Genomic DNA, 24,502 nt, shown 5'->3' with positions numbered 1-24,502 from the left:
TGGATTGCTGCGATGTGTTGTATGCGGGCTACCTTTGAAAATGGTTTGGAAACCAGTTCATCCAAAATAGAGCTGCTAGGCTACTTCCAGTCCATTTCCAAGCCCAACTCAAAGTGGAAGTGTTGATTTTTACATTCCTAAACACCTGTGACCATACTACTAAAGGAACCTCTCCTCCCGTATATACCTGACCAGACCCTTAGGTCATCTACAAAGGCTCTCCTGTGGGTGCCCCCCACCAAATGAAGTTAGTCCAAAAGTCCAAACATCAAAACACTCTAAATCCTTGCACAAGTATTATACCTTTATTACAAATTACTGATGGCATTAGTTGAGTACAATGAAAACACAGTCAGTGTTGCATAGCTGCTCCAATATACAACTGCATACCTTCCCTTACAGTAACTACAATGAAGTTACTTTATATATCCACTATACACCGGGTTTCTGCAATCCAACTCAAATACATTCAGAATCTTACATGCGCTTGCTTTATGAGAACAGGTGCCACTTTGTAGTGGCCAAGGCTAGGATTTAGGGTATTAAAATTGCGAGTACAGCATTATTCATATACTGTTAAGAAACAATTCCTTTATTTGGTACAATTCAAGTAATTACTAAGGTTTTTTTTAATGCACAGTGCTTTGGACCATCCCACAACTAACATGTATAGCAGTAGTAACCACAGGTCAGTTTGTTACACAGAATGCTTTGCACTCTCAGTGTGGTTAGAAGCAATACCTCCGCAGTAATGTATAATTACAACATATTTGGGGAAGAGAGGAAACGACTATTTAGTTGCCTGCCTAGCTCTTCCAGCTAAGAGTCTTTGTAATACACACAGAACTGAATGCCGTATTCTTTCCCCCTAACATGAAGTTACTGCTGATCATTTTCAGTTGGCACATTCTGTTCCTCATTTGGGCTGTGTTTACTCTTAAGGGATCTTCCAATGTATCTCCAGTATTCTTTCCGTATTATGTCTTTTTCTTTAGCCAGGATTTCGCACAACTATAGAGAGGAAAATTACAAGTTGTTTAGAACACTATTTGCATAGTTATATTTTTATTTATTATAGAGCACCCTCAAATGTACATGGTATTTTACAGAGTAACATAAGCAACGAAGACAGGTTCCTGCTCCAAGAAACTCACAACAGAGTGGGAGACAACATTCACTAGGGTAACAGGAAGAATATTGCAGCCACATAAACTCCTTGTTTACTTCTAAACAGAGCAATCCAAGCCAAGGCTTTTAGGGATCAATTCTACAGCTGATTTCTTAAACTTATTTATATTAAAAAAACATTTCAGTGCTGACTACAGCCCTAAAAAGGATTGAATCCTCTACAGTTATTTCTCTGGGGAAACACACATCACTGCCCTTAGAAATGCTGATGCAGAAGTCGTGTCTGGCATTGCCAATACTCACAGTGATTTTATTTTAACTAGTGGTCAAGAGAGCCAATGAATCTGGATTCTCCAGCAATAAATACCTGACCACCTGATTTCTATCTCACTCCATGTTAACTAAATACCCATCTTCCCAAATAAGCTCCTGAAACCAATACGGGTAGAGAGCCAGCACAGTGTAATGGCTAGAGTGCTGGGCTCGGGCCAGGGTGACCCTGGTCTGACAAAGCGGAAGCTCATTGGGTGGCTTTGGGAAAATCACTGTCTCTCAGCATAACCTCATAGAACTGTTGAGAGATAAATCCCATGAATGCTGCCTTGAGCTTGGAGGAAGAACAGGATGCCAATGTGATACCAATATGATGTTATGTGAAGGTAACCTCTTAGCTACAGAGTCAAGGCACACTGCCACGTTATGCACATTGATGCACATTTATGCACATGCACATTGACACATTATACTCATGCTACACATTATGCAGCATGAGGCGGTAGAATTGTGGACTGTACTGTCAGGGAAGAAACTGAGCCGATAGAACCCCAGAGCAGTTCTGATTCTGAGGAAGATCAGCAATCCGTGGGAGAGGAGCCAGCTCATCCCTCACAGGCACAGCAGCTGGCAGAGATTCCTCCTGCCGGCATTCCTGAGATAGATAGTGACCCTGGCAGTGAGAAAGTTCGGGAGGGGGGCTTGCTAGACGCTCGACACAGACGCAGGGAGCGACGAGCTATGGAGGGCGCGGAAAGGAGGCGTAGCGCCCGTTTGGCGCACAAGCAATGGCCGTGTCCCGTGGACTCAAGGGAAAGAGGGAGGATCTCTCCCTAGCCCACATGTTCAGGGTGTTCAAGTAATTCTCCTTCAAACAGGGACCAACTGCCTACCCAGAGCATAGGCTACTCTGCTGTTCATTGCTTAGTCGCTGGTGATTGGCATTTGAAAGAGTCATTAAGTTGTAAAAGGAGTAAAGCCTTGAAAATAATCCTTTCGTCTGTGTCTTGAGTTGGCTATTAGAGTGTACCGAAAGAGGCTGCTAGGGCGCTCCTGACATGTACCTCTTCAGACTGCAGTGAGGGAGGGTCATATTTTTGAATGGTGGACCCACATAAGATTCCCTGCATGTAGTAAACAAGCACATCAGAGAGAAATGCCATCTCTGATGTGCTTGCTTACTTAATATATGCAGAGAGTTTTGACATGGGTAGGGCATTCAAAAATATGAACCCCTATCCCACCTACTGCAGTCTGAAGTGTACACCCATAATTCTACCATGTCATTCTGCATTAACCCTTTGGCACTACCCCCTATTCCTCATCCCTTACTATAATTAAGTATGTGTGACTAGAAAGATTCCATATTTTTCCCGTTTTACCCATCTCCATTTCCCTCCCCTTCATCTGCTCCCTTTTGTCTATTTCTAGATTGTAAGCCACTGGGAGCAGGGATCTACACTTCCATCATATGTACAGGGACAGTGCAGCAGCAGGACCAGCAACAACAACCACAACAAACGATTCTGGAGTGCAAAGTAAGTTGTTCTGAGGTTTATCGGCACATATCAAGACTTTCCCCTTCTCAAAGTGGAATATTCTATTTAGATAATTTGGCAGCTCAGTCTGGCTTTTATGATTTGGCAAAGGAATTGAAATACACAGAGTTCCTGCACAGCAAGATAAAATACAAGCCCAATTCTCTTAATGGACACTAAATAAATACAGCTTTCCAACCTTTCTAGTCTGCTTCCTTTCTTGTACAGAAGACTGTGCCTTACTGATGTACCACAACTTATAGCCAAGGCTCAAAAATCAACCATCGTTACCAAAATAATAACTAGCAAATACAATGTTGAATCTAGGGAGGCAGTAAGGTGGAAGACACCTTTGCAAATCCTGCCATTCGTGTGTTAAGACAGCCACTGACTGGCTGGAAGGCATTAACAGTAAGTCAACAGTTCTGGAAGTATATTATGCATGAAATGGGAATCAGATGCTACTTCAAGTGCATGGAATGGCAAAAGGGGTAAAAAAAAATTGTACAAAAAGCAATCCCCTTGGGCTAAAGTGCCAAAGATAATGCATTTTCATTGTAGCTGATATGAACCAGCCTGATAATTGGCATGCACGAAAGCAACAGTGACAGCAAGTATACAATGCAGCATATTAATATCACTGCATTTTAACAAACATTTTTCTCAAAAGTGTAACTCCCAGCTTGTACTGCATTGCACAGAAGTGGTTTCCCTGCATTTGTCTCTATTTACAATTCTGCAAAAGTGAAAAACTTGGTGATATGATTTTATAAAATTGCCTCATACTGAATTTGCTTGATGTACCAATGTTTGGTATAATCACAGTCAACTGACAGACTATTTCTCAATTTCTGTGATTAATTTCCGCAGGAGAATAGAGAAAGAAGTACTTACAATCTGCTTGCAGTTACCAAACAGACTATAAAGGATAATATAGGCCAGATAAACAACTTAAAAATACTAACCTCCAGTGCTTTGTTAAGAGTTTCTTCCTTGTTTTCACACTGGTTTTCTAGCATGTCTTCATATATGTCTACCAAGAAGGCAATCAGGTAGGGAGAACTGTGACTTGGCTGCAATTCCAGCAGCTGCTCTAAGAGGTTTGGATATTTTGAAAGGCCACGATCTTGCAGAATCCTGAAACAAAAAACAGCCATGGACATCACACTGACTTTGCATGCCATCATTTGCCATACATTTAGTAACCCAACATTTCCTATAAAACTTGGAGATCTTCTAAAAGCATCGGAAAAATGAAAAGCAAGCAATTATGAGTCATCATGTGCCAGAAAGATTTCCTAGAAAACTTTCCAGAAAGGGAGTATGGGGTATCCTTAACCTGCATCCCATCTCAGCAGGAATCAGAAATCAGTGCTGGATATTCAGGTGGAAAGATCCTTCCCGCTGCAAATGCAGCTGCAAGGTAGAAACAAGAGCTGGATCACCACAGCTCCTGTACAAATTTCCATTGTGTGCAACATACATACATACGCTCATGCACATATCAGAAGTATTGTCTCATTTCGCAAAGTACTCAGTTTTGCAGCGGGGATATACTAGTCTCCAGCCCATCTGCTCGATCATTTGAATAGTGCTGGGGAAGAGAGAAGCCGCAACACAGGACTAAGGAGGTTTCCAAACCTAAAGAGAGTGAAGCAGCACTGCTTTTGCCAGGGCCAGCTCCAGAGTTGGGCCCCAGGCAAAATTCCTGCTGGTGGCCACCAGTTGCCCCTCATAAGATGCCTTGCCCATATAAAAGATATATGCACATATACATACAGAGGTGCAGCTGCTGCAGAGCTGGACTGGTGGGCTCATTTTCCCCTGCCTGTGTGGGCATCTAGGACAAGGATTGGCATGGCTCAAACACCTACAGTCGAATTGGTGGCTCCCTCCTCACCACCTGCCCAGATACTCTCTGAGACGGTTACAGAGGAGCCCCAGATGCCCTGGCTGCCATTCATGTGTCCGTGTGCACTGTGGGTCTAACTGGTCCACACTGCCCTGACACCTTGGCTCAGGAATCCATTTTGTTCCACCAGGCATGGCCTGGGAGCTGCCAGGAACAACGCTGAAGCTTTGGAACTGCCAAAGAGGCAAAGGAGCCATCGGATGCATCTGCTTCCTCCTTGGTTAAATGAAAGAAAGTTGTTCCCCATGTCAGGAGAAAACATGCAGTGCTTGCCTGATTGCCATGCTATCACCCAGCTGACTGACCCACAAGAGTACTTTTGTATCGGTCCATCAAAAGCCCAGGCAGGGAAAACAGCCCAACCCTGAAGCATCCCCACCTCCTAGCCGGGTCAAGCACTACCCGAATACCCTTAATGGGACACCTTTTTATTTTCTTGAAGATTGGGCTATGCTACTCTGTATTATCAAGCTAGATGAAAAATTAATGAAGAGGTAAGGAACTTCCCTGCACTTTCTACTCAGTGGTCTTTGTTTTAAACCACCCTGGGTACAGGCTCTGAGCTCTTTTTCCTTTTGCAGCAAACCCTGTAACTGTCTTGGAGTTTGGGCAGTCTGCATGCTTATGAGTTTCAGCTCTGCTCTAAGAATTAACCCATGCTTTGCTTGTTCCTTGTGACTCTTTCCTAGCACCCTCACTGCCCTGGTGCCTAGCCCACATTTCAAGAGCCAAAGATCCCTGCTTCTTTCTTACACCACCCGTTGCCTTGTTTGCCCAGTGAGTTCTGTTGCCTTGTTTACCCAGAGAGAAAGCTTTATACCCGGTAAAGCACTCATTGAGTCCGGGATCCGGTTTCAATCATAACACAGCAACTCTGTAAGCTCCTTTACCAACCATTTTTGGTGCCTATGCAGGGGGCTGTGCTCTGTGCTTGAGCTGTCAATTCTGATGGGAGGTGGTTTGGGAGAGAACCTAAAGTACTGGGAAGTTGCTGCCAAAGAGCTCTGGTCATTTTTGCCACCTTTCTAAAACTTAAAGAGAAGCCCATTTTTAAGGCTCTCCGCCCCAAATTTGAATTTTTCTTTTAACCAAATTGTGGTGGCTCCAAAGTGCCTAGTAACAGCTGTCTCTCCATCATCACTGTGAGTACCAGAAAATCAAGAATCCAACTCTATTTGGATCTATCGTCTCGCTGGCTATCTCTTGATAATTTGGTACTCAACAGTGCCAGAGTAACTTGAGACTATTGCCCCATTTTGATTTGCAATTTAGAGCTAAAAACTTCAATAATAATCTGTGCTGATAGTATTTTTCTAACTTTTGGCAACCAACTGGGAAGTCCTTTGGGTTCCCCTTCCTCTAAAACCCGGTAATTATAACCACTCCAGCTCTATTTCCTTTGTATTTCTTCCAAAATTGATTTCCGCCCCACAGCCCACCATTTTTGCCAGCACTCGAGCTTCTTGGTGGTATAGTCTTCCAAACCCCTGCACTGCCATTTCCAGACCGCCACCTTCCTTTCCTTACTTGGTAAACAATGATTCCCCCAATCTTTGTCTTACTATCTCTTTTCTAGTTAGGCCCATTGGAACCGGCATACTGACCCATATGCTAGGGGGTGGGAATATTAATCAAGTCAACTTTCTTCTCTACTGAATGTGCATGCATGCGTTTTGGAAATCAAAAAGCTATAAAAATAAAGTTCATGCCTGGTCTTTGAATGAGCATTTGAGTTAATTTCCCATTTGAGTAGCAGATATCCCCCATCTGGTAGGAGCATAGTGTATAGGTCCACTGTGTGTGCACTACACTACAGGTTAAAGATTGCCTTAAGAGCTGCCTTGCCATTACCCATGCAAGGCATATGTCCATGTGAACAAGAAGGTGTAGCCTGCAACGCTTTGAGGAGTAATCCAAGGGGTCAGGGCAGTCACCCTCATGACTTCAGGTGAAGTGTATCTGTAAGTACTTGCAACATGTTCAGCCACCTAATGCTTGAGACCTGTCTGTCACTTCCCACTGTGGTTGTAGTTGGTTGCATGTGCATTAAACTGTTCCTTTGGTTGGCTTGTTTATTTAAAAGAGATTGATGAGGGCCTAGGAAAATCCTCCATGACTCATCTGTCCCCGAGTCCTCAAGTGGCAAACACACAGCTTCTGTTACTTTCCACACCACATATAAGGATGGAGGCAGCTATTGCTGAACTATCAACCAAGACAGGAAATATGACATAAATAAAGGTGTCCCCAACCAGTCGTGTCCGACTCTAGGGTGTGGTGCTCATCTCCACTTCTAAGCCGAAGAGCCAGCGCTGTCCGAAGACGCTTCCATGGTCATGTGGCCGGCATGACTGAACACCGAGGTGCACGGAACGCTGTTATCTTTCCCGCCGAAGCGGTACCTATTTATCTACTTGCAATTTCTTGCTTTCGAACTGCTAGGTTGGCAGAAGCTGGGACTGAAGACAGGAGCTCACTCCGTCACGCAGCACTCGGGTCTCGAACTGCTGTCCTGCTGACCTTCCAGTCTGCAATTCAGCATCTTAACCATTAAGCCACCGCGGTTTATCATTTATGACATAAATACTGAATGATTAATTTCTCTCCTGTCCCTTTGCAAACAAGGTGTGGGGCTGAGAAGACAACTTGGCATCAACAATCAGTTCTGGTTGGCCCTCTGCTGCTGTGTGGTTCCCTGTAGATGCCTACTGTTGCCAGAGAGTGCTATTTGGCTGCCATTTTGTGTGTCCCTTCACAAGCAACTTGGCTCAAGAGGTCCATTTTGTCTGGAAAGATCAGCGAGTTTGGAAAGGATCTAGCAAACTAGGACAAAGTGCATTTGAAAGTTTCCCTTCAAAAACCCTACATTGAAATGGACAAGAGAGTATCCACACCTTTTAAACACTGGTGTAGGACCTTCAATGACCAACCTTCCTCTGGATTCTAATCTAATCAAAGAACTACCTATCAACTGGCTATAGAGCCCTGAGATTTCAAGGGTCCTTTCCAAGAAATACTTCAAACTCCACCTAAAGCCTAAACCACTTTTTTCTGTTCAGCAGGAGACAATATTCTTTTTGATGCATCTGGAAATTGCCCTTCCAGCCCCATCCCACTCTTTTGTAACTATAACTGGTTTCCTGAGATTCCAATGATATTCCCAGATAAACCCTATGAGCTCACAGAAGCAATATGACATCAGTGGCAGCCCATTGGCACATACTTTGCCTGATTAGACTTTGGAACTCCCAACTGGGTGCCTATTTCTGCAACTGACTTTCTACCTAGTAAATCCCTGCCATGGCAGAGGAAACTCTGCTTTTTTTTTTAACCTTCTCTTGGATTTATCCAGATATTACGGAACCCCTGCGCCCACCCCATATTTCGACAGGAAAGAACGGTACTCGAATTCCCAGGGGTATGTACCTATAAAATAAATAAGTACAGGTAGAGGCAAATTTCTCTCTTCCCTTCAATTTTAAAGGAGGGTTTATGTTAGTATGTGTGTTTGTTGTAATTTTTCACAGTGATGTGTCTACTACATTCTGCATTGTTTCATTAAGAGATATGGTACCATTTACACAATGTACAAATTGCAGCTTTCTAATTCTATCTATCTATCTATCTATCTATCTATCTATCTATCTATCTATCTATTTAAATTTATTAATCGCCCATCTGGCTGGTCACCCAGCCACTCTGGGCAATGTACAGCATATAATAAAACAGTTTAAAACAATAAAATTCTACAATAAAAACGTTTTCTAAAATACCCTAACCCACCCCAAATGCCTGCCTGAACAACCACATTTTTAACGCACAGCGGAAGCTCATTAAAGAGGGGGCATGGCAGAGTTCCCTAGGGAGGGAGTTCCACAGAGTGGGGGCCACCACAGAAAAGGCCCTCTCCCTCGTCCCCACCAGTCTAGCTGTCCTGGCTGATGGGATAGAGAGAAGGCCATCCGAGGCTGATCTTGTTAAGCAGCCTGTCTGGTGCTGCTGGAGGCGCTCCTTAAGATAGGCTGGGCCGGAACCATATAGGGTTTTAAAGGTCAAAACCAACACCTTGAATTTGGCCCGGAAAACAACTGGTAACCAGTGCAACTCCTTCAGCACTGGAGTGATGTGATCTCGCTGGCGGCTGCCTTTAATCAGGCGAGCTGCCGCGTTCTGTACTAGCTGCAGCTTCCGAACCATCTTCAGGGGTAACCCCACGTAGAGCGCATTACAGTAGTCTAAACGAGAGGAGACCAGGGCATGTACTACCGCTGGGAGCAGAAGGTCAGGAAGGAAGGGGCGCAGCAACCGTATCAGATGGAGATGATACAGCGCTGTCCGGCTCACAGACACCTGAGCCTCCATAGACAGCTGGGAGTCCAAAACGACCCCCAGGCTGCGGACCTGGTCTTTCAAGGGTAGCCGTACCCCATTCAACACCAGGTCAACATCCCCCAGCCTCCTTTTGTCTCCCACCAAAAGTACCTCGGTCTTGTCAGGGTTCAGCTTCAGCTTGTTCCTCCCCATCCAGCCACTCACCGTCTCCAGACATTTGGACAGGGATTCTACAGCCAACCTTGGTGAAGATTTGAATGAGAGGTAGAGCTGCGTGTCATCCGCATATTGATGACACTGCCCCAAACCTCCTGATGATAGCCCCCCGCGGCTTTACATAGATGTTAAATAGCATCGGGGAGAGGATGAAACCCTGTAGCACCCCACAAGTGAGTGGCCATGGGTCCAAAACCTCCTCTCCCAGTGCTACCTCTGGTACCTGCCGGAGAGGAAGGACCGGAACCACCGCAATACAGTGTCTCCAATGCCCAACCCCTCCAGGCGGTCCAGGATACCGTGGTCAACGGTATCCAAAGCCGCTGAGAGGTCGAGGAGAACAAGGAAGGAGCATTCACCCCTATCCAGAGCCCTCCTCATATCATCCACCAAGGCGACCAAGGCTGTTTCTGTCCCATGCCCAAGCCTGAAGCCTGACTGAAATGGGGCTAGATAATCGGTTTCTTCCAAGAGTGTCTTCAACTGCATCGCCACCACCCGCTCAATCACCTTGCCCAAAAATGGCAGATTTGAGACTGGGCGAAAGTTGTTCAGAACTTGGGGATCCAAGGAGGGCTTCTTTAAGAGTGGTCTTATCACTGCCTCCTTGAGGGCTGATGGCATTACTTCCTCCTCAAGGGAGGCATTCACCACCGCCCTGATCCCCTCACCCAGTCTCTCTCTGCAGCTCATAATGAGCCAAGATGGGCAAGGATCAAGTAAGCAGGTGGTCGGCCTTACAGATGAAAGCACCTTGTCCACTTCATCAGGAGGAAGAAGCTGGAACCGATCCCACAAAACCAGTTTGCCACAGGCCACCTCTTGCTCACTAACTATATCCACAGCGTGCGGAGTAACACTCCTAATCTGATCAATTTTATCTGCAAAGTGCCTTGCCAAGGCCTCACAGGAGGCCTTAGAATGCTCCAGTGGTTCCGGAGCCACCAGACTGACCAGGCTCCGGACCACTTGGAACAGCCTCCTGGGACAGCACTCTGCAGACACGATAGAGGCAGCATAATATTCCTTTTTTGCTGCCTTCACCGCCACGTGATAGGCTGAAGATACAGCTCTAGCCCGTGTCCGATCGTCTTTGGAGCGAGACTTCTGCCACCGGTGCTCTAGCTGTCTCACCTCCTGTTTCAGAGCTCGTAACTGCAGATTGAACCATGGTGCAGTCCAAGCCCTGTTCAGGGGGAGAGGGCGTTTCGGAGCCACCCGATCTAATGCCCCAGTGATTGCGGCATTCCAGCCACCCACCAGGGTCTTGACCGAATGGCCGTTGGCGTGCCCCAGAGAATCCCCAAGTGTGTTCAGGAATCCATTCGGATCCATAAGACGCCTGGGGCGGACCATTTTAATGGGTCCTCCACCCCTGCGGAGGGGTTGTGGAACTGAGAAGTCTAACGTCACCAGATAGTGATCTGACCATGACAAGGGGGTGGTGGATATACCCCTGACTTCCAGATCACTCCCCGCTTCTCCAGAAACAAACACAAGGTCTAGTGCATGACCAGTTACATGGGTGGGCCCAGTTAGAATATGGTGCAGCTCCCAGGAAGCCATGGTCTCCATGAAGTCCCGAGGTGCTCCTGTGAGGATGGCCTCTGAATGTACGTTGAAGTCCCCCAACACCAATAAGTTAGGGGACTGTACACGCACATCAGAGACCACCTCAAGCACCTCGGCCAGGGAGTCAGTCGTGCAGCGGGGTGGACGGTACACGAGCAGAATCCCCAGACTACCCTTTGGGCCCAACCTCCAGTACATGCACTCAGCAACCTTGGTCTCCCACAGAGGGGGTCTGGTGAAGACCAAGGACTCTCGGTAGATAACAGCCACCCCCCTCCCTGATCCCCAGCCCTCAGCTGCTGTATAATACTATGCATAATACTACGCTGATATGTTTAAGGTATATTGTACTATGAATCCTGTTATAGTTCCTCTTCCCCTCCAGCTCATCATGCCAAACAAACAGTTTGCTACAATTCAAATAGCATCTCAAGGGTGGACGGGGCTCCTGTACCTCTATGCAGAAAAGGGAATTCAGGCAGATGCCACTTCCATGCAGGGGGGAGAAAAGCTGTATCTGTGAAGTTGCCCCCCTTCTACCCAACTACAGAAGTAATGCCTTCCCTTGCCTATTGTCATGCTAAGCATTTATAGTGTGTGTATGTGCCTGCGCACATTTATTCTTTATTTTCCAAAGTAAGCTGAGTTTCTGTAGTGTCTGGCCGTTCAGCAGAAACCGATAAAAATATTCAGAAGTGCATACATTTAGGAGATCAAGCTTCTGTACAGGATGCAAAGCATTCATTTACGATTAGTCCTACTGATTTACTTCAACCTCTTCTCACTCTGTTAATTTTCAAATTATTGTCTTACTGTTTTCTTTCTGTACATCTCCATGTGGCGTCTCCCTATTGAGACTTATTACCCTTACACTTCCGTCTAACCAGAAGGGCTGTAAATCACATAGGGAGACACCAAATGTAGCTTGTTACAGCTGCTGGCTGTTGCTGGAAACAGCAAGCTGGATTAAATGGATCTTGCTCTGATCCAGCACAGTTCTTATGTATCTGATCAACCTCTCTCCTACATGTATCCCACCTCCCAAAACTTATCTCTTAAGGAGTACATGCTCAATAACATGCAGATTAATTGACCCAATTCACATGTCCTGGTGGCAATACCTGGGTTGTTTAACCCAGGAATTGTGCAGATGAGCAGAGCACACAAGTCGTGTACTTAACATTTACGGTTTTAATTAGCAACCCAAGAACGTTGAATTTCCTGGGTTGTTTTACAATTGTTTTACAATAAATAACCCAGAAACTCTGGGTTATTTATGCGTTAAGCAACCCAGAATTAACCCAAGAACAAACCATGGGTTAATTCTGGGTTACAACCCAGAGTTTCCGGGTCTGAACATAACAAAACAACCCAGGAGTATTCCTGGGTTAATTAAAAACAAAGGGCTTGTGCACTCTACTCATCCCCACAATTCCTGGGTTAAACAATCCAGGAATTGCCTCTGTAACATGCAAACCAGGTCATTATCTCACACCTTGTGGTACTCATATGATCTGACTGCCCCCCCACCCAAATGGCATCTGGACATCAGGTAGAAACTATTTTGATTAACCAGTCAGCTTATCTGACCTCTAGTTCTTGGTCTCTCAAACTGTTTTTTCCCTGCTGTTTTTTGGTTTCTTGTAGCCTGTTTTTAACTGTGGTGGTTTGTAAGCCTCTCTGGGGCATTTCTACATGCAGCAGAAAGGAAAGATATGCATGTATGAAAAATAAATTCAGAAGATTCAACGTGAGTTCTTCTAGCCTTTTATCCTGGAACAACAAGGTCAGCCCCAACAATTGCAAGACGTCTTTAAAAATGAAATCAGTTTTTAAATGTGGTTATGTTAGCTAGACAGCAGACCATTTTCCTTTCCATTATCTACATCTTCATCAGGATCTCCCTTCCTCTTCAGTCTGACAGCTCTTTAAAGGTTGACCTGAAGCTCAGTGGTAAGAGCACATGCTTTGCATGTACAAGGTCCCAGATTCAATCCCTGACATGTCCAGGGAGAACTAGGAAAGAATCCTGCCTGAATCCCAGGAAAGCCGCTGCCAGTCAGTGTTGACAATATTAGGCTAGATCAGGGATAGGGAACCTCTCGCCTGCCAGCCTGATATGGCCCGTAGGTGTTCCCCATCTGTCCTGGCAGCTTCCAGAATGCAGCCCCCAAAAGCTTCTCCAAAACACAATCCAGCCCTCAGGTCAAGAAAGGTTCTCCATCCCTGCTCGAGATGGACCAATGACTTGACCCAGTATAAGGCAACTTCCTATGTTCCTATGACTTTTGAGGCAACTCATCCCCTACCATTTTCTTTTCTAATCCTTTTCTAATCCTAAACTGCGGTATATGGTCACACCTGGGAAGCAAAAGTCTGTTTCTGGTACCTGAACAGGTAATTTCCCAAACCAACCAATTTCGCTCCGCACGCACAACAGCATCTTAACTGCTAAAGGAATTTCTACCACTCTAGCTAGGCTGCAAGAAGGACACAACCCTTGCAACATAAAGCAGCAAACTATTTTGTGACTGCACTTCATGTTGTTGGGTGACTGAACAGCCTCCTGCTTGCTTCACAATTTGTTCTTTCTGCAAGAATTGTCAGCAGGAAACCCTTTGGAACAACTCTTACAATCTGCCCTCTGGAATTACTTTCCTCACAAAATAATCAGGGACGTGTGTACACCAAGCTAAAGATATTAAAAATTTTGCGCACAGGCACAGGCAAGAAAAGAAAAACAGATTCTGCATCTTATATTCATTTATGAAGATTGAACAGATTTGCATACTTTGTCATTTTGGGCATAATTTCTTTCTAGCTTTGCTAGTCACAGAGAAGGACAAGGCACTAGAAGTCCCACTCCCAGCCACAGGAAACCTTACTCAGCAACCACATTGACTTCAATGGTTTCAAGAAGGCATTGCCCACAAATGTTCGAATATCTTTTTGCAGTCAAAAGGACCAGAAACATGTTTTAAAACAATGAAATCTAAGATTCTCAGAAAACTGAATCCTGGGCCTAGCACCACATTGTGCACTTCAGATGTACAGCATACACACAGCCGCTAACAAATATCTCACCCTTTCAAATAGTTCCAAGCACTTTCGTTATGAGGCACCATCTTGATCATTTCTAGGGTAAACCTGAAAAAGGAGAACAAAATGTCTTAAACAAATAGTGGAAATGGAGTTGTATTCCAGATGCATAAAAGCATTCTTGATGCCAAATCAAGAGACACAGACAGTCATAATGGGACAGCACATTATGCCCTTAATTTCTTCTGTCTACAATAGATACATTTCTACAAGGAAAAACCCCCTTCCTAAATAGCACCAAAAGACATGAAGTAGAACACACCACAAGCTAGCGCCAAAAAAATTTACTTCACAAGATGTAAAATGCTCAGTGAGTCACGATTTTTCAAAAAAAATATTCAAGACGTGAATTTTTAGGTCCTTATCGAATGACAAAACTCTCAAGACACTAAAACAAAAAAGAAATAATGAAAGAACAAGATGTGCCTGTAACAAAATGTTGCAGTGTGGAGTGCTGCTGCTCAGGATTCCAGATGCTCCATTTCCCCCACCTCCCACCTTAAGCAGTCGGGCAGGCAGTGTCCCACGCCCACTGAGTGTGCTCAATCCACATTTAGGTTTCCCCTAAACTTGCTGATACTTGCCCTCTTATTCATGGATGGTGCCATTTTGTCTACAGAAGGACCAGCACTTGGGAGAATTGAGATCATTATTATGCAACAACAGCGTATCCAGCATCCAAGGTTAGCAAGTGGGGATCAGGAGATCTATGCTGCCTTTGTGTGTGTGCTCCTAAAACAAGTGTAAATAGCACTAGATGAAGCCACGTGTAATATTACTTACTGGACTTCTTTCTCTAGAACAGCAGGATCGTTGTAACCAGTTGTATTTGAAATTACAAAGTATCTTTGGTTCCAGACAGAATTGTTCCTGACATCTTCTTTCAAAAGTTGTTCCACATACTCCAGTTCATCATCCCACAACTTAAATTCCTATACGCGCAAATTAAAGGGAAAATATTACAAGAGGAAGTACATTAGGAATACTGCCTCATTTCCCCATGAAATTGTGATCGAAGCAATTTTAGATTTAAGTGTTTGTTAGCAGAAGTTTCAAGATGAATATAACAATGTCTGCACATGTCAATCTTACGAAGCAGGAGATGCAAACGAGAGTAGCAACAATATGCAGGTGAAGAGCATCTTGGATACCAAACATTGGAGAAGGCATTATGAGAGTGGACTGATGACTTGAGTTTAAGTATGTGAATGCAATAATCTGTGTCCAGAGAGGGCAGTTCTGTCACACCCTAGCATGACGAAGAAATGGAACTCAGAACTTGGGGCGCAGACAGTGTCCAATCTCAGCAGAAAGGAACAAATGGCAGCCGTTCATTTACCAGGAAAAAGTGGCACAACTGGGGACAACACTGCAGAAGGGATAAAACCCACCCTCCACCCACTATAGCAGGCAGCCTGATTTTACTGAAAGGGATTCTGCAGTGGGGTGCACTTCCTATGGCTCTTTGCAATACAGATAAGCCCTTCCCTCCCCACAAATCCTACCCAGGATAACGATGAGCATTTTGCCAGTAAGAGCAACATGAAAATACCTGAATGACCCACTGCCTATGCTGCCACGCATGGTAGTTCTTGGCATCCTGGTTAAGAATGTCAGCTATAAATTCAAGTTCTTGGGATGGATCCTTCAGCCATTCTACCAACACCCGTCTGTGGTGCCTAAAAATCAAAAAGTCTTTATTTTAAGAACAGCACCCATTCAATGCCTGCTTTATGGATTAAGGGTTTTGAAAATAAACAAAAACAAATACAACTTAAATTATTATTACTACCACTACTACACCATCCTATGGAAGGGATGGCATTTACCAGAAAACAAAAGAGTTCAGTGAAATGATACTTGAAAAATGAGTGCAACCGCTTGTTGCAAATCATTGTATTTGGCTGTTCTGCATCTTATACTATGGCTCAGCACTACAGGTTGCATCACTTGATCTCACACCACTTGGCTGAAAGTGTAAGCTGTGCATTTGAGTTGACACCAGATGGTGAGAAAGTTCTCCCTGTGGTGATTAATCTGTAATAGCTCATTCACACATCCAAGAAGTCATCATGGGATGCCACAGCCAACATGCAAGTTATATATATGCATGTATGAACCAGTCATGTTTTCCATGCATGATATTCCTCATGGCCCACTCATGAATGCGCTGGAGGGGGTACACAGTCCCTCCCACTGTTGCAACACTTCAATACCTGCAATCCTAGTAGAAGATTTCAAGAAAACCAATCTAGCTCTGCACACACCTCTCCTTGTAGTGAACAATTTTCAGGCAATATGCAAGAGCCAGATGGCACTGCCCCATTTGCTGGATACAGAAAAATGCTGTAACTTGAACAATGCAACTTACCAGTTCTGCTGCTGGGGTAAAGCAGCTTCATAGGGTTAGGCTCCCCACTTGTGTTCAGGTTATTATTGGACAGTTAACAAATGAGGAAACAGAAGAAATACAAATACACCAGCTAGCATATCCCAGGGCATCTCAGAAGAGGATTTTCCATCTCCAACAGGGACTAAGCGAGACATCAGTGTAGCAGTCTGAGGACTGACTTGTGACTAAGCAAATTCAGAAGTTTAGGGAGAGGACTTCAGAGCATTAACTTAGCAAGCAATATTGCAGTGGTGCGGAAAGCCAGACTCAGCCCATCTTGCCAAGAGAAGGGAAGCAGCCTGAGGATGCACAATCAAAATCACCAATCAACCTACTGATAACAGTGAGGAAGATGAAAGAGGCAGGCATGAAGACAGCCACTTCCCTGGTTGGCTATGGCGAGTTCAAATTGCATTGAGGTGACCAGGCAGGAGAGTTTACAAAACTAACATTTGTTTGTTAGGCCACACAACTGAAATATATGTGAGCAAACAGGCTAGCAACTTTTCTAAGCCAACATTTTTGGTGGACTTAGTTGCAAAGTTGAGTAACAGTGCATTTTCCTCACCTGTTCAAAACAACCTTTAAGGTGAAGTGGAGATTCTAGTTGTTGCCATTTGTTATTAACAAATGTTATAAAGAATTAAGTAGATTCTTAATATGTGGGAGATTCTAAGGCTGCAATCCTATACACACTTACTTTGGGAGTAAGACCTGTTGAACTCAATGAAGCTTACCTCTGAGTAGACATGTATACAACATAAGAGCAGCCCTGCTGGATCAGACCAAAGATTCACCTAGTCCAGCACTCTGTTCACACAGTGGCCAACTAGCTGTTGACCAGGAACCCACAAACATGAGTGCGTCAGCACCTTCCAGCCCACGTTCCCCAGCAACTGGTGCATGCTGGCATACTTCCTCTGATACTGGAGGTAGCACATAGCCATCAGGACTAGTAGCCATTGATACAATTGCATTCTAATCATGCTACGGGTTGTGTGTATAGAACCAGAGGATAATATTTATCTGGATGAATTAATGTGCACATCAAAGGCGGTGTTCCTATGTATGTAACATATGCAACCTGTGCATACAGCAAATGTTCAGCATCATCACCTCCCAGAAGGAAGGGTACAAACAACTGTTGAACTGACATTCTCAAACTTAAGAGATTTCAGGGTGAGAGATCTCACATTATAAACAAGGCCAAGAGTTGCCATAAACCTGTCTGCTTTAAAACAGATTTTTCCAGGACATATGAAATGAAGCATTCTGGGGATGTGCAATATTAACCTATGTGCAATATTTACCAAATATGCCCTCTAGATGGATAATTATATAGATAATGGCCAATAAAATCTATTACTCAAGAAAACACCAGTGGCGCATTAGTGAATGCATTACAACTCAAGTACAGGAAAAACAAGGTCATTCCTATAAGAGATAAAAGGGGTGACACAAGCATATAAAAGATACAGAGGTAAACTGCATGGCAATATGTAGGAGTTGGTTGACTGAACTGCTGTTTGTGGATCCTGGATAACAAGATATTTTCCTGTGTTGTATCTTCCTATTTAGCAGATGTCATTCTTGTATCTTATATGATGCTTTTTCCCTCCTGAATAAACTTGTTTTGCTGCACCTGATCTAGTAGTTATAACATATTCATTAATACAGCATTAAATTCATTAATGTGTGATATACAGACAATGGCCAACAAAATCTAAAGTAGGGGGGCTTTATTGCTGCTTTTCTTTGTGCCCATTTTCAAGCACTCCTACTTTCCCCTCTTGTTGTTTTCTATTAGCCTGTGCAATATGTATGTCAGTGTCATCATCTAACAAGCCCTCATCTTCACAGTATCCTTGCCATATGTAACCTATGTGAAATTCCTGTGCAACAGTCTCCATGTGACAATCCTGTACCTCTAGCTCAGAGAAGAACAAGCAGACGAGAATTTCCTTAAAGGGAAATAACTTTTGTTCTGAAAAGAAGCCAGACTTTACCAGACTTGATAATTCTTTGGCTGATCTTCAATGATAGCCGTGATGTAACTGAGTTCCTCATGTAGGTCTTTCTTCAGGGACTGCAGCAGAACCCTACGGAAATGCCTACGGAAAAATAAGGGGGGGAAATCTGATATTGGGCTTAGCTGCTTCTCCCTTTCATTACTGGTATAGAATAAAACCTGTTACTACTAGTACTTCAAATCACTTAAGCAACATTTAAAAACAAACCATTCTGATTGGTCATTTTTCCTTGGGAACAATTGTGACAAGGAGGAAGGTTAAAAAAAAACCCTTTCCAAAAAGAGAGACCTGGACTGAAAGGGTTGCTGTGGCTGTCACATGCCCTCTTTGTCCTGAAAAATGAAGTAACTTGCATGCAGTCAAATAAGAAGAGCCAAACTCATGTAGTGTGGGACACAAAGATACAATCCAGAGGAGGACCTATGTGCTGAAGGATCTGTTCATGTTAATGTGACATCAGCACCTTTAAAATGTTGCAGGTGGAAAAACTGAATGTCAGAAAACAAGAATTTTTACCTATCATTCAGTGGGATGATTAGCCAAGTACTAGTGAGATGTTACACGTAACCCTTTATCTATCCAAAAATATATATTCAGTCTGAAGAGACCGTAAGGTAGCATGTTCTGGAGAAACTTCTATCTACGAGGGTGCAAAAGTAGTGGTGTAGTTTTCTAGCCAGGCCTCTATTTGTTCTTGCTACCAGCTCCCTGCCCACCCCCAACCCCAAGTCCTCTGGCACAGGTGGAGGAGAGCTTCAGTGAAGGTTTCTCCAACTTCCACTGTGGTATGAAGACAAGAAACAAAACTTATCCAAACTGCTTCTCAAGGTAGTTAGAAACTGCCTCTCCCCATGCCCTCCAGCAGCCTTGAAAGAAAGGCAGTGCCTTCCCTCACTTGCGCAAAACTACGGCTATAAGAAAACGCTCACAGGAGAGGTGGAGCCTTTGCACACTTTCATGGAGGTCTGGAGAAGGTAATAAACAGGAGTTTCTCCTGCTGTTTATTATTTCACCCAAAGCTTTGCGCAGAAACGACAAGACTCCACCCCCATCAAGTCCTCTGACAAGCACAGAGAGCTGGAAAAAAAGACAGAGTTTTTCTCTCAGTTGTCATGCAACTTGGAGAAAGAAGGAACAGCAAGAGAAACTCCTGCTGCTGCTTCACAGTTCTAAACCGCAATGCAAGAGAGTCTGTTGGAGGCTGCTGTTTAGCTGGTGGTTAGACCCAAGGGGTAAGAACGGAAAAGCTACACTGGATCAGACCAAAGGCCTATGTAGGCCAGCATTCTGTTCCCACGGTGCCCAATCAGATGCCTATGGGAAGCTCACAAGCAGGACACGAATGCAAGAGCACCCTCCCAGTCATGATCTCCAGCAACTGGTATTGAGAGGTCAGCTGCTTCTGATAATGGATTCAGCCTTCATGACCACTAGCTATTGATACGCTGATAGGTAATACATAGGGGGGTGTTCTCCTTCATATATCCTGGAGCCAGACTGTTTAAGACTTTAAAGGTGAAACCCAGCACTCTGAATTGGGTGCAGAAACAAACTGGCAACCACCAGCATTTTGAGGACAGCTGTTATATGGTCCCCCCAGCTTGCTCCAGGCAAGAGTCCAGCTGTTGCTGTTTGGATCAGTTGCAGTTTCTAGACACTTTTCAAAAGGCAGCCAAGTACAGAGCCCATTACCATAATCCAACCTAGAGGTTAGAATATCAGGCATTATGGTGGTCAAGTCTCAAATGACAAGTATGAAATTAGCAAGGGAAGTTCTATTCATTTACTTTGCAACAAGGGATAAGGATATTACATTTTAAGCACAGTTTGCCCATTGTATTCTTATACTTAGCAAAGGTATTGTTGTGAAGCTGGCCAGATAAAAGATAAAATATTACAGGCATCATATCAAAAGGCAAATGTCTGTCTGAATAGTCTCGAACCTTCCTAGCTTTCTTCATATCTCTGGGAAAAAACACCTACCACAACTAACGATAAATGAAAGAAAGTCTCGGCATCACTACATACCACACAGTGTAGTTTGCAGCATTAAGATCAATGGCGTCGCCTGTTAACTTGAATGCTCTTTCACTCCTTTCGTCCCGTTGCAGAACTGCTCGGAAGTAATCATATACATCTTTAACTAGATAAAGAAAAAATTGCCAAATTACTCTTTGGCCTTCCCACCTCTATCCAAAATTCTATTGCCCAAATCACTTATATGTCACTCAGATCCTGGGATGCCTCTCCTGAAGTCCCCACACGGGGTCTCCATTCAGCACAAATTCCTTGTGTCCTTTACTTTAGAGCTCTCCACAGCTTTGTCCCAACCCTCCTTTTGCTCTTATTTCCTGCTATGCCCCTGCCTGTGATATTCACTTCTTCAAGTCTTGCACCCTCCACTGTCTTAAAGTCCACTACTTTCTAGATCAGTTCCACCCACTCTCTCTTGCTGCCCCTTATGCCTAGAACTTTTTCCCACATCACCTACAGTGTTACACCCCCTCTCCCCCCTTCAAATCCTCCTCTCAAAATGGCTTTACCCGTTAATTCTCACCCTCAACTGAAATTAAGCAACTGAATTTGCTCACATTTATCCTGTTATCTTTGTCTCCCATCCTCTCCTGCCTCCCATTCCTTTGTCTCTTCCACTGTTGAAATTTAGGGCACAATCCTATGCATATTTAGACAGGAAAAAGTCCTACAGTTCCCAGCATGTCCCAGCCAGTATGTCTGACTTGGAGGATGCTGGGAGTTGTAGGACTTTTCCCCAATCTAATCAGGCACAGGACTGCACCCTTACATTGTAAGCTCCAAGGGCAGGGACCTGCCTTTGTTTGCATATTTTAAACCATCATGTGTACGTTGAAGGCACCATCATCATCATCTGGGAAAGCATCTGGAATTGAATTTTTAAGAGAAAATACCACTTTGGTCCTCTTGAGTATGAGACTGTAAGCTACGTGGATGCAGTAGGTTTCTGCTTGCTGATACAGCAAGATTAGTGCTGCTGATCTGTCAGCACCTAAATTATCTACAGGAAAAAAACCATCTCTGAATTAAGGTTTAAAAGCGTACTCTAACTTTTCATAGACATGTTTAATACTAGTTCTCGAATAAGCAGGAAGAGTTATAAATCATCTTCAACCCCACCTTATTGCTAAGAGCCAAGTGCAGATCTAATCTCACACCTTCTTTCATGTCCTAGCATCTCATTTGCCCTTCTACATCTGCTCTACCTTTGAATTCTGGGAAAGGCAGTAATATTGACGAATTCCAGATTCTTGTTTTAAACTCACACATACCACAATGAAATCAAGTATATATTTACTCCGAAGTAACTCCCACTGTGTTCAATGCTTATTTCAATGTAAGCGTGCATAGGGCTGCTGCCTAAATGTATTAACACTTCTGCAAATGTAACACATTCAATAAGCAATGAGTACAAAGAACCAGTACAACTGCTGTCAGGAAACACAAATGAGTGACAGTGCAGGACCTAGAGAAATAGGGACAGAGGTAGAGATCCCAGGGGATAAAAAGAGCAAGGATGCAGGAGCTAAAGTGGAGCAATGTCAGCTGAGAAGGCAGAGTAACGTCAGCTGGTCCATCTATTCAGGTACAGCCCATTTTTATGGCCACATTTCCATACACATCCCCACTGCTAGGTGGGCATCCCCCCAAACTTACATTTTTCACTATATATGATCTGGACCACTGGATGTGGCCCATCATCTTGAGGAACTGGTTCAATGTCAGCCCATTCCTTCCGGTCCCTGTAAAAGGCATAATTTAGCAACAAGCAAAAATATGAAATACTAAGAGACCTCAGAGAGGTGCCGCTGCATGTCTGAACTGCCCCTAAAAAGTTCCACTTTATCAAACGCAGGAACATCATGACAGAATCAAAACGCCTATGTATAATCTAAAACGCTAGAATTATTTTATACACCACCTACTCTTCAGCCAGATGGGTCACATGGTGGTTTATAAGACAGTAAAACAATTATATTATATACACCCACCAGTGTTTTATGCTTATTTTATTCATGATGCCATATCCTTTCCCCACAAAACGACTACGTGTGCCAATGATTATAAATTGTAAGCCAACAAAGACACTAGGCATATCTAGAGTGCCTTTCCTTTTATATACAGAAAGACCACAAATTAGCACCTCTCCAAATATCCTTGATTAGGGATAAAGGTGCTCCTGAAAGGGGGATATGGCTATTATTTCAAGGCAGCCCTGAAGCCTGGCACCTCTCAGTTTAGGAATCAAGCGCTACCACAGAGGCACTATAAAATTTTATTAATTTGGGTATTTACACCCCACATTTCTATGATAAAATAAAACACAAGGCCACTTACCATGAACTTATAAAATCACAACAGAATTAAAACTAAACCCAAGCATAAAACAAACATGAGTTAAAAAAAAAAATATCTCAAAAGCATTATAAGGCTAGAATCCTGTACAAGCTTACCTGGGAGCAAATCCAGTTTAACTCAATGGTGCTTACTTCTCAATAGACCTGTACAGGATTGCACTGCAGAACTTCATAAAAACACATCTGTACGTACCTGTAGAGCACGTGGCCGTTGGATTCCAGGGGTACCCCACACTCCAGCAGCTCGCTGTCACCAGCGGCCTCAGCTTCCGTCTCCAGATGAGGAGCGCAAGGCTCCGGCTCCAACCCACTTTCCTCGTCCGCCATCATCACTGCCGCCGCCGCCCCCCTCCCACCCCGGAAGAAAACTAGCTAGAGAGCGGCCCTATTAGGAACAAAAGGCAAACACCTCCCCGCACCATAGAGAGAAACAGCATGGAGGCTAGAGCGTCTCCACAAGGAAAGCGCTTATGGCGGAAGTGGGAGATACTCCCCCGCAGGGCACCCAGCAGTAAGCCCCGACCTTACAGGTCGATGACAGGAACAAGGTGTGCGCTTTGACCATAGAGAGAGACAACAGACTTTCTCAGCGGGCGACGAAGAGATGCCCGAAGGAGAACATCCCCGCTGCGCATCTTGTTAGCACTTCCGGTAGTAGAGGGAGGGGAAGAAGTTTCGATTTAGTTGCCAGATAAAGGGCTCCAAGAGCCTCCCAAAAGCGCTTTCACCAGAAAAGACGCCAGAGTGGGCCAATTATGCAATTGCAGCCCGTTTTCTGTCACAAAAAATGCGAAGGGGCCGTGCTGAGATATACATGTGTGCGTGCCTGTGTCAGTCTCTCTGGCAAACCTTGATTTGAATTCTGCCCGTTGGTAACGTTACTTGGATTAAGAGGAGGCGGGGACTGCGTTTCTGAAAGTTCGAAAAACGTCTTTGTCATTCTTATTTATAAAACAATACATACAGCTCATACCCTGAATGCTAGCTTTTCAGTGGAGGCTGGTGGCTCTAATGTCAGTGGGGCTGTAAATCCGCTCTGGGTTTCAGTCAAAACCAGCCAAAACTTTAAAGAAGCTATCCAGTGTGCTGAACCTATTTCTTTAGAGTTCTGACTGAAACCCAGAGAGGATTCACAGCCCCACTGACATCAGAGCCACGAGCCTTCACTCCACCTTTTTAAGTTCTCTTATGTCTTCTTCCCTGTACTCACCAGTTGTTGTTCAGTCGTTCAGTCGTGTCCGACTCTTCGTGACCCCATGGACCATAGCACGCCAGGCCTTCCTGTCCTCCGCTCTCTCCCGGAGCGTGCTCAAGTTCATATTCATTGCATCCGTGATGCTATCTAGCCATCTCATCCTCTGCCGTCCCCTTCTCCTTTTGCCTTCGATCTTTCCCAGCATCAGGGTCTTTTCCAGGGAGTTTTCTCTTCACATTAGGTGGCCAAAATATTTGAGCTTCAGCTTCAGTATCTGTCCTTCCAATGAGCACTCAGGGTTGATTTCCTTTAGGATGGACTGATTTGACCTCCTTGCAGTCCAGGGGACTCGTAAGAGTCTTCTCCAGCACCACAGTTTGAAAGCATTGATTCTTCGGCGCTCAGCCTTCCTTATAGTCCAGCT

General features: G+C 44.3%; 1 protein-coding gene across 1 annotated transcript; it reads right to left on the bottom strand.

Moving 5' to 3' along the window:
* Positions 1–269: 269 nt before the first annotated feature.
* On the bottom strand, positions 270–23,233 carry FNTA (farnesyltransferase, CAAX box, subunit alpha). The gene is made up of 9 exons (XM_084834797.1): positions 23,077–23,233; positions 22,183–22,268; positions 20,521–20,635; positions 18,469–18,573; positions 15,623–15,749; positions 14,854–15,002; positions 14,056–14,118; positions 3,905–4,076; positions 270–1,011 (listed from the first exon to the last, which is right to left on the bottom strand). Exons 1-9 carry the CDS (start codon positions 23,211–23,213, stop codon positions 880–882), a joined length of 1,086 nt encoding a protein of 361 aa, XP_084690923.1. The 5' UTR covers positions 23,214–23,233; the 3' UTR covers positions 270–879.
* Positions 23,234–24,502: the final 1,269 nt, after the last annotated feature.

Source organism: Heloderma suspectum, chromosome 2 (genome assembly GCF_057233095.1).
Source record: "Heloderma suspectum isolate Gila_16-S chromosome 2, 16-S_ref, whole genome shotgun sequence".
Classification (NCBI taxonomy): Eukaryota; Metazoa; Chordata; class Lepidosauria; order Squamata; family Helodermatidae; genus Heloderma; species Heloderma suspectum.
Note: the sequence above shows the minus strand (reverse complement) of the source record. Positions and strands in the feature narration are given on the sequence as shown.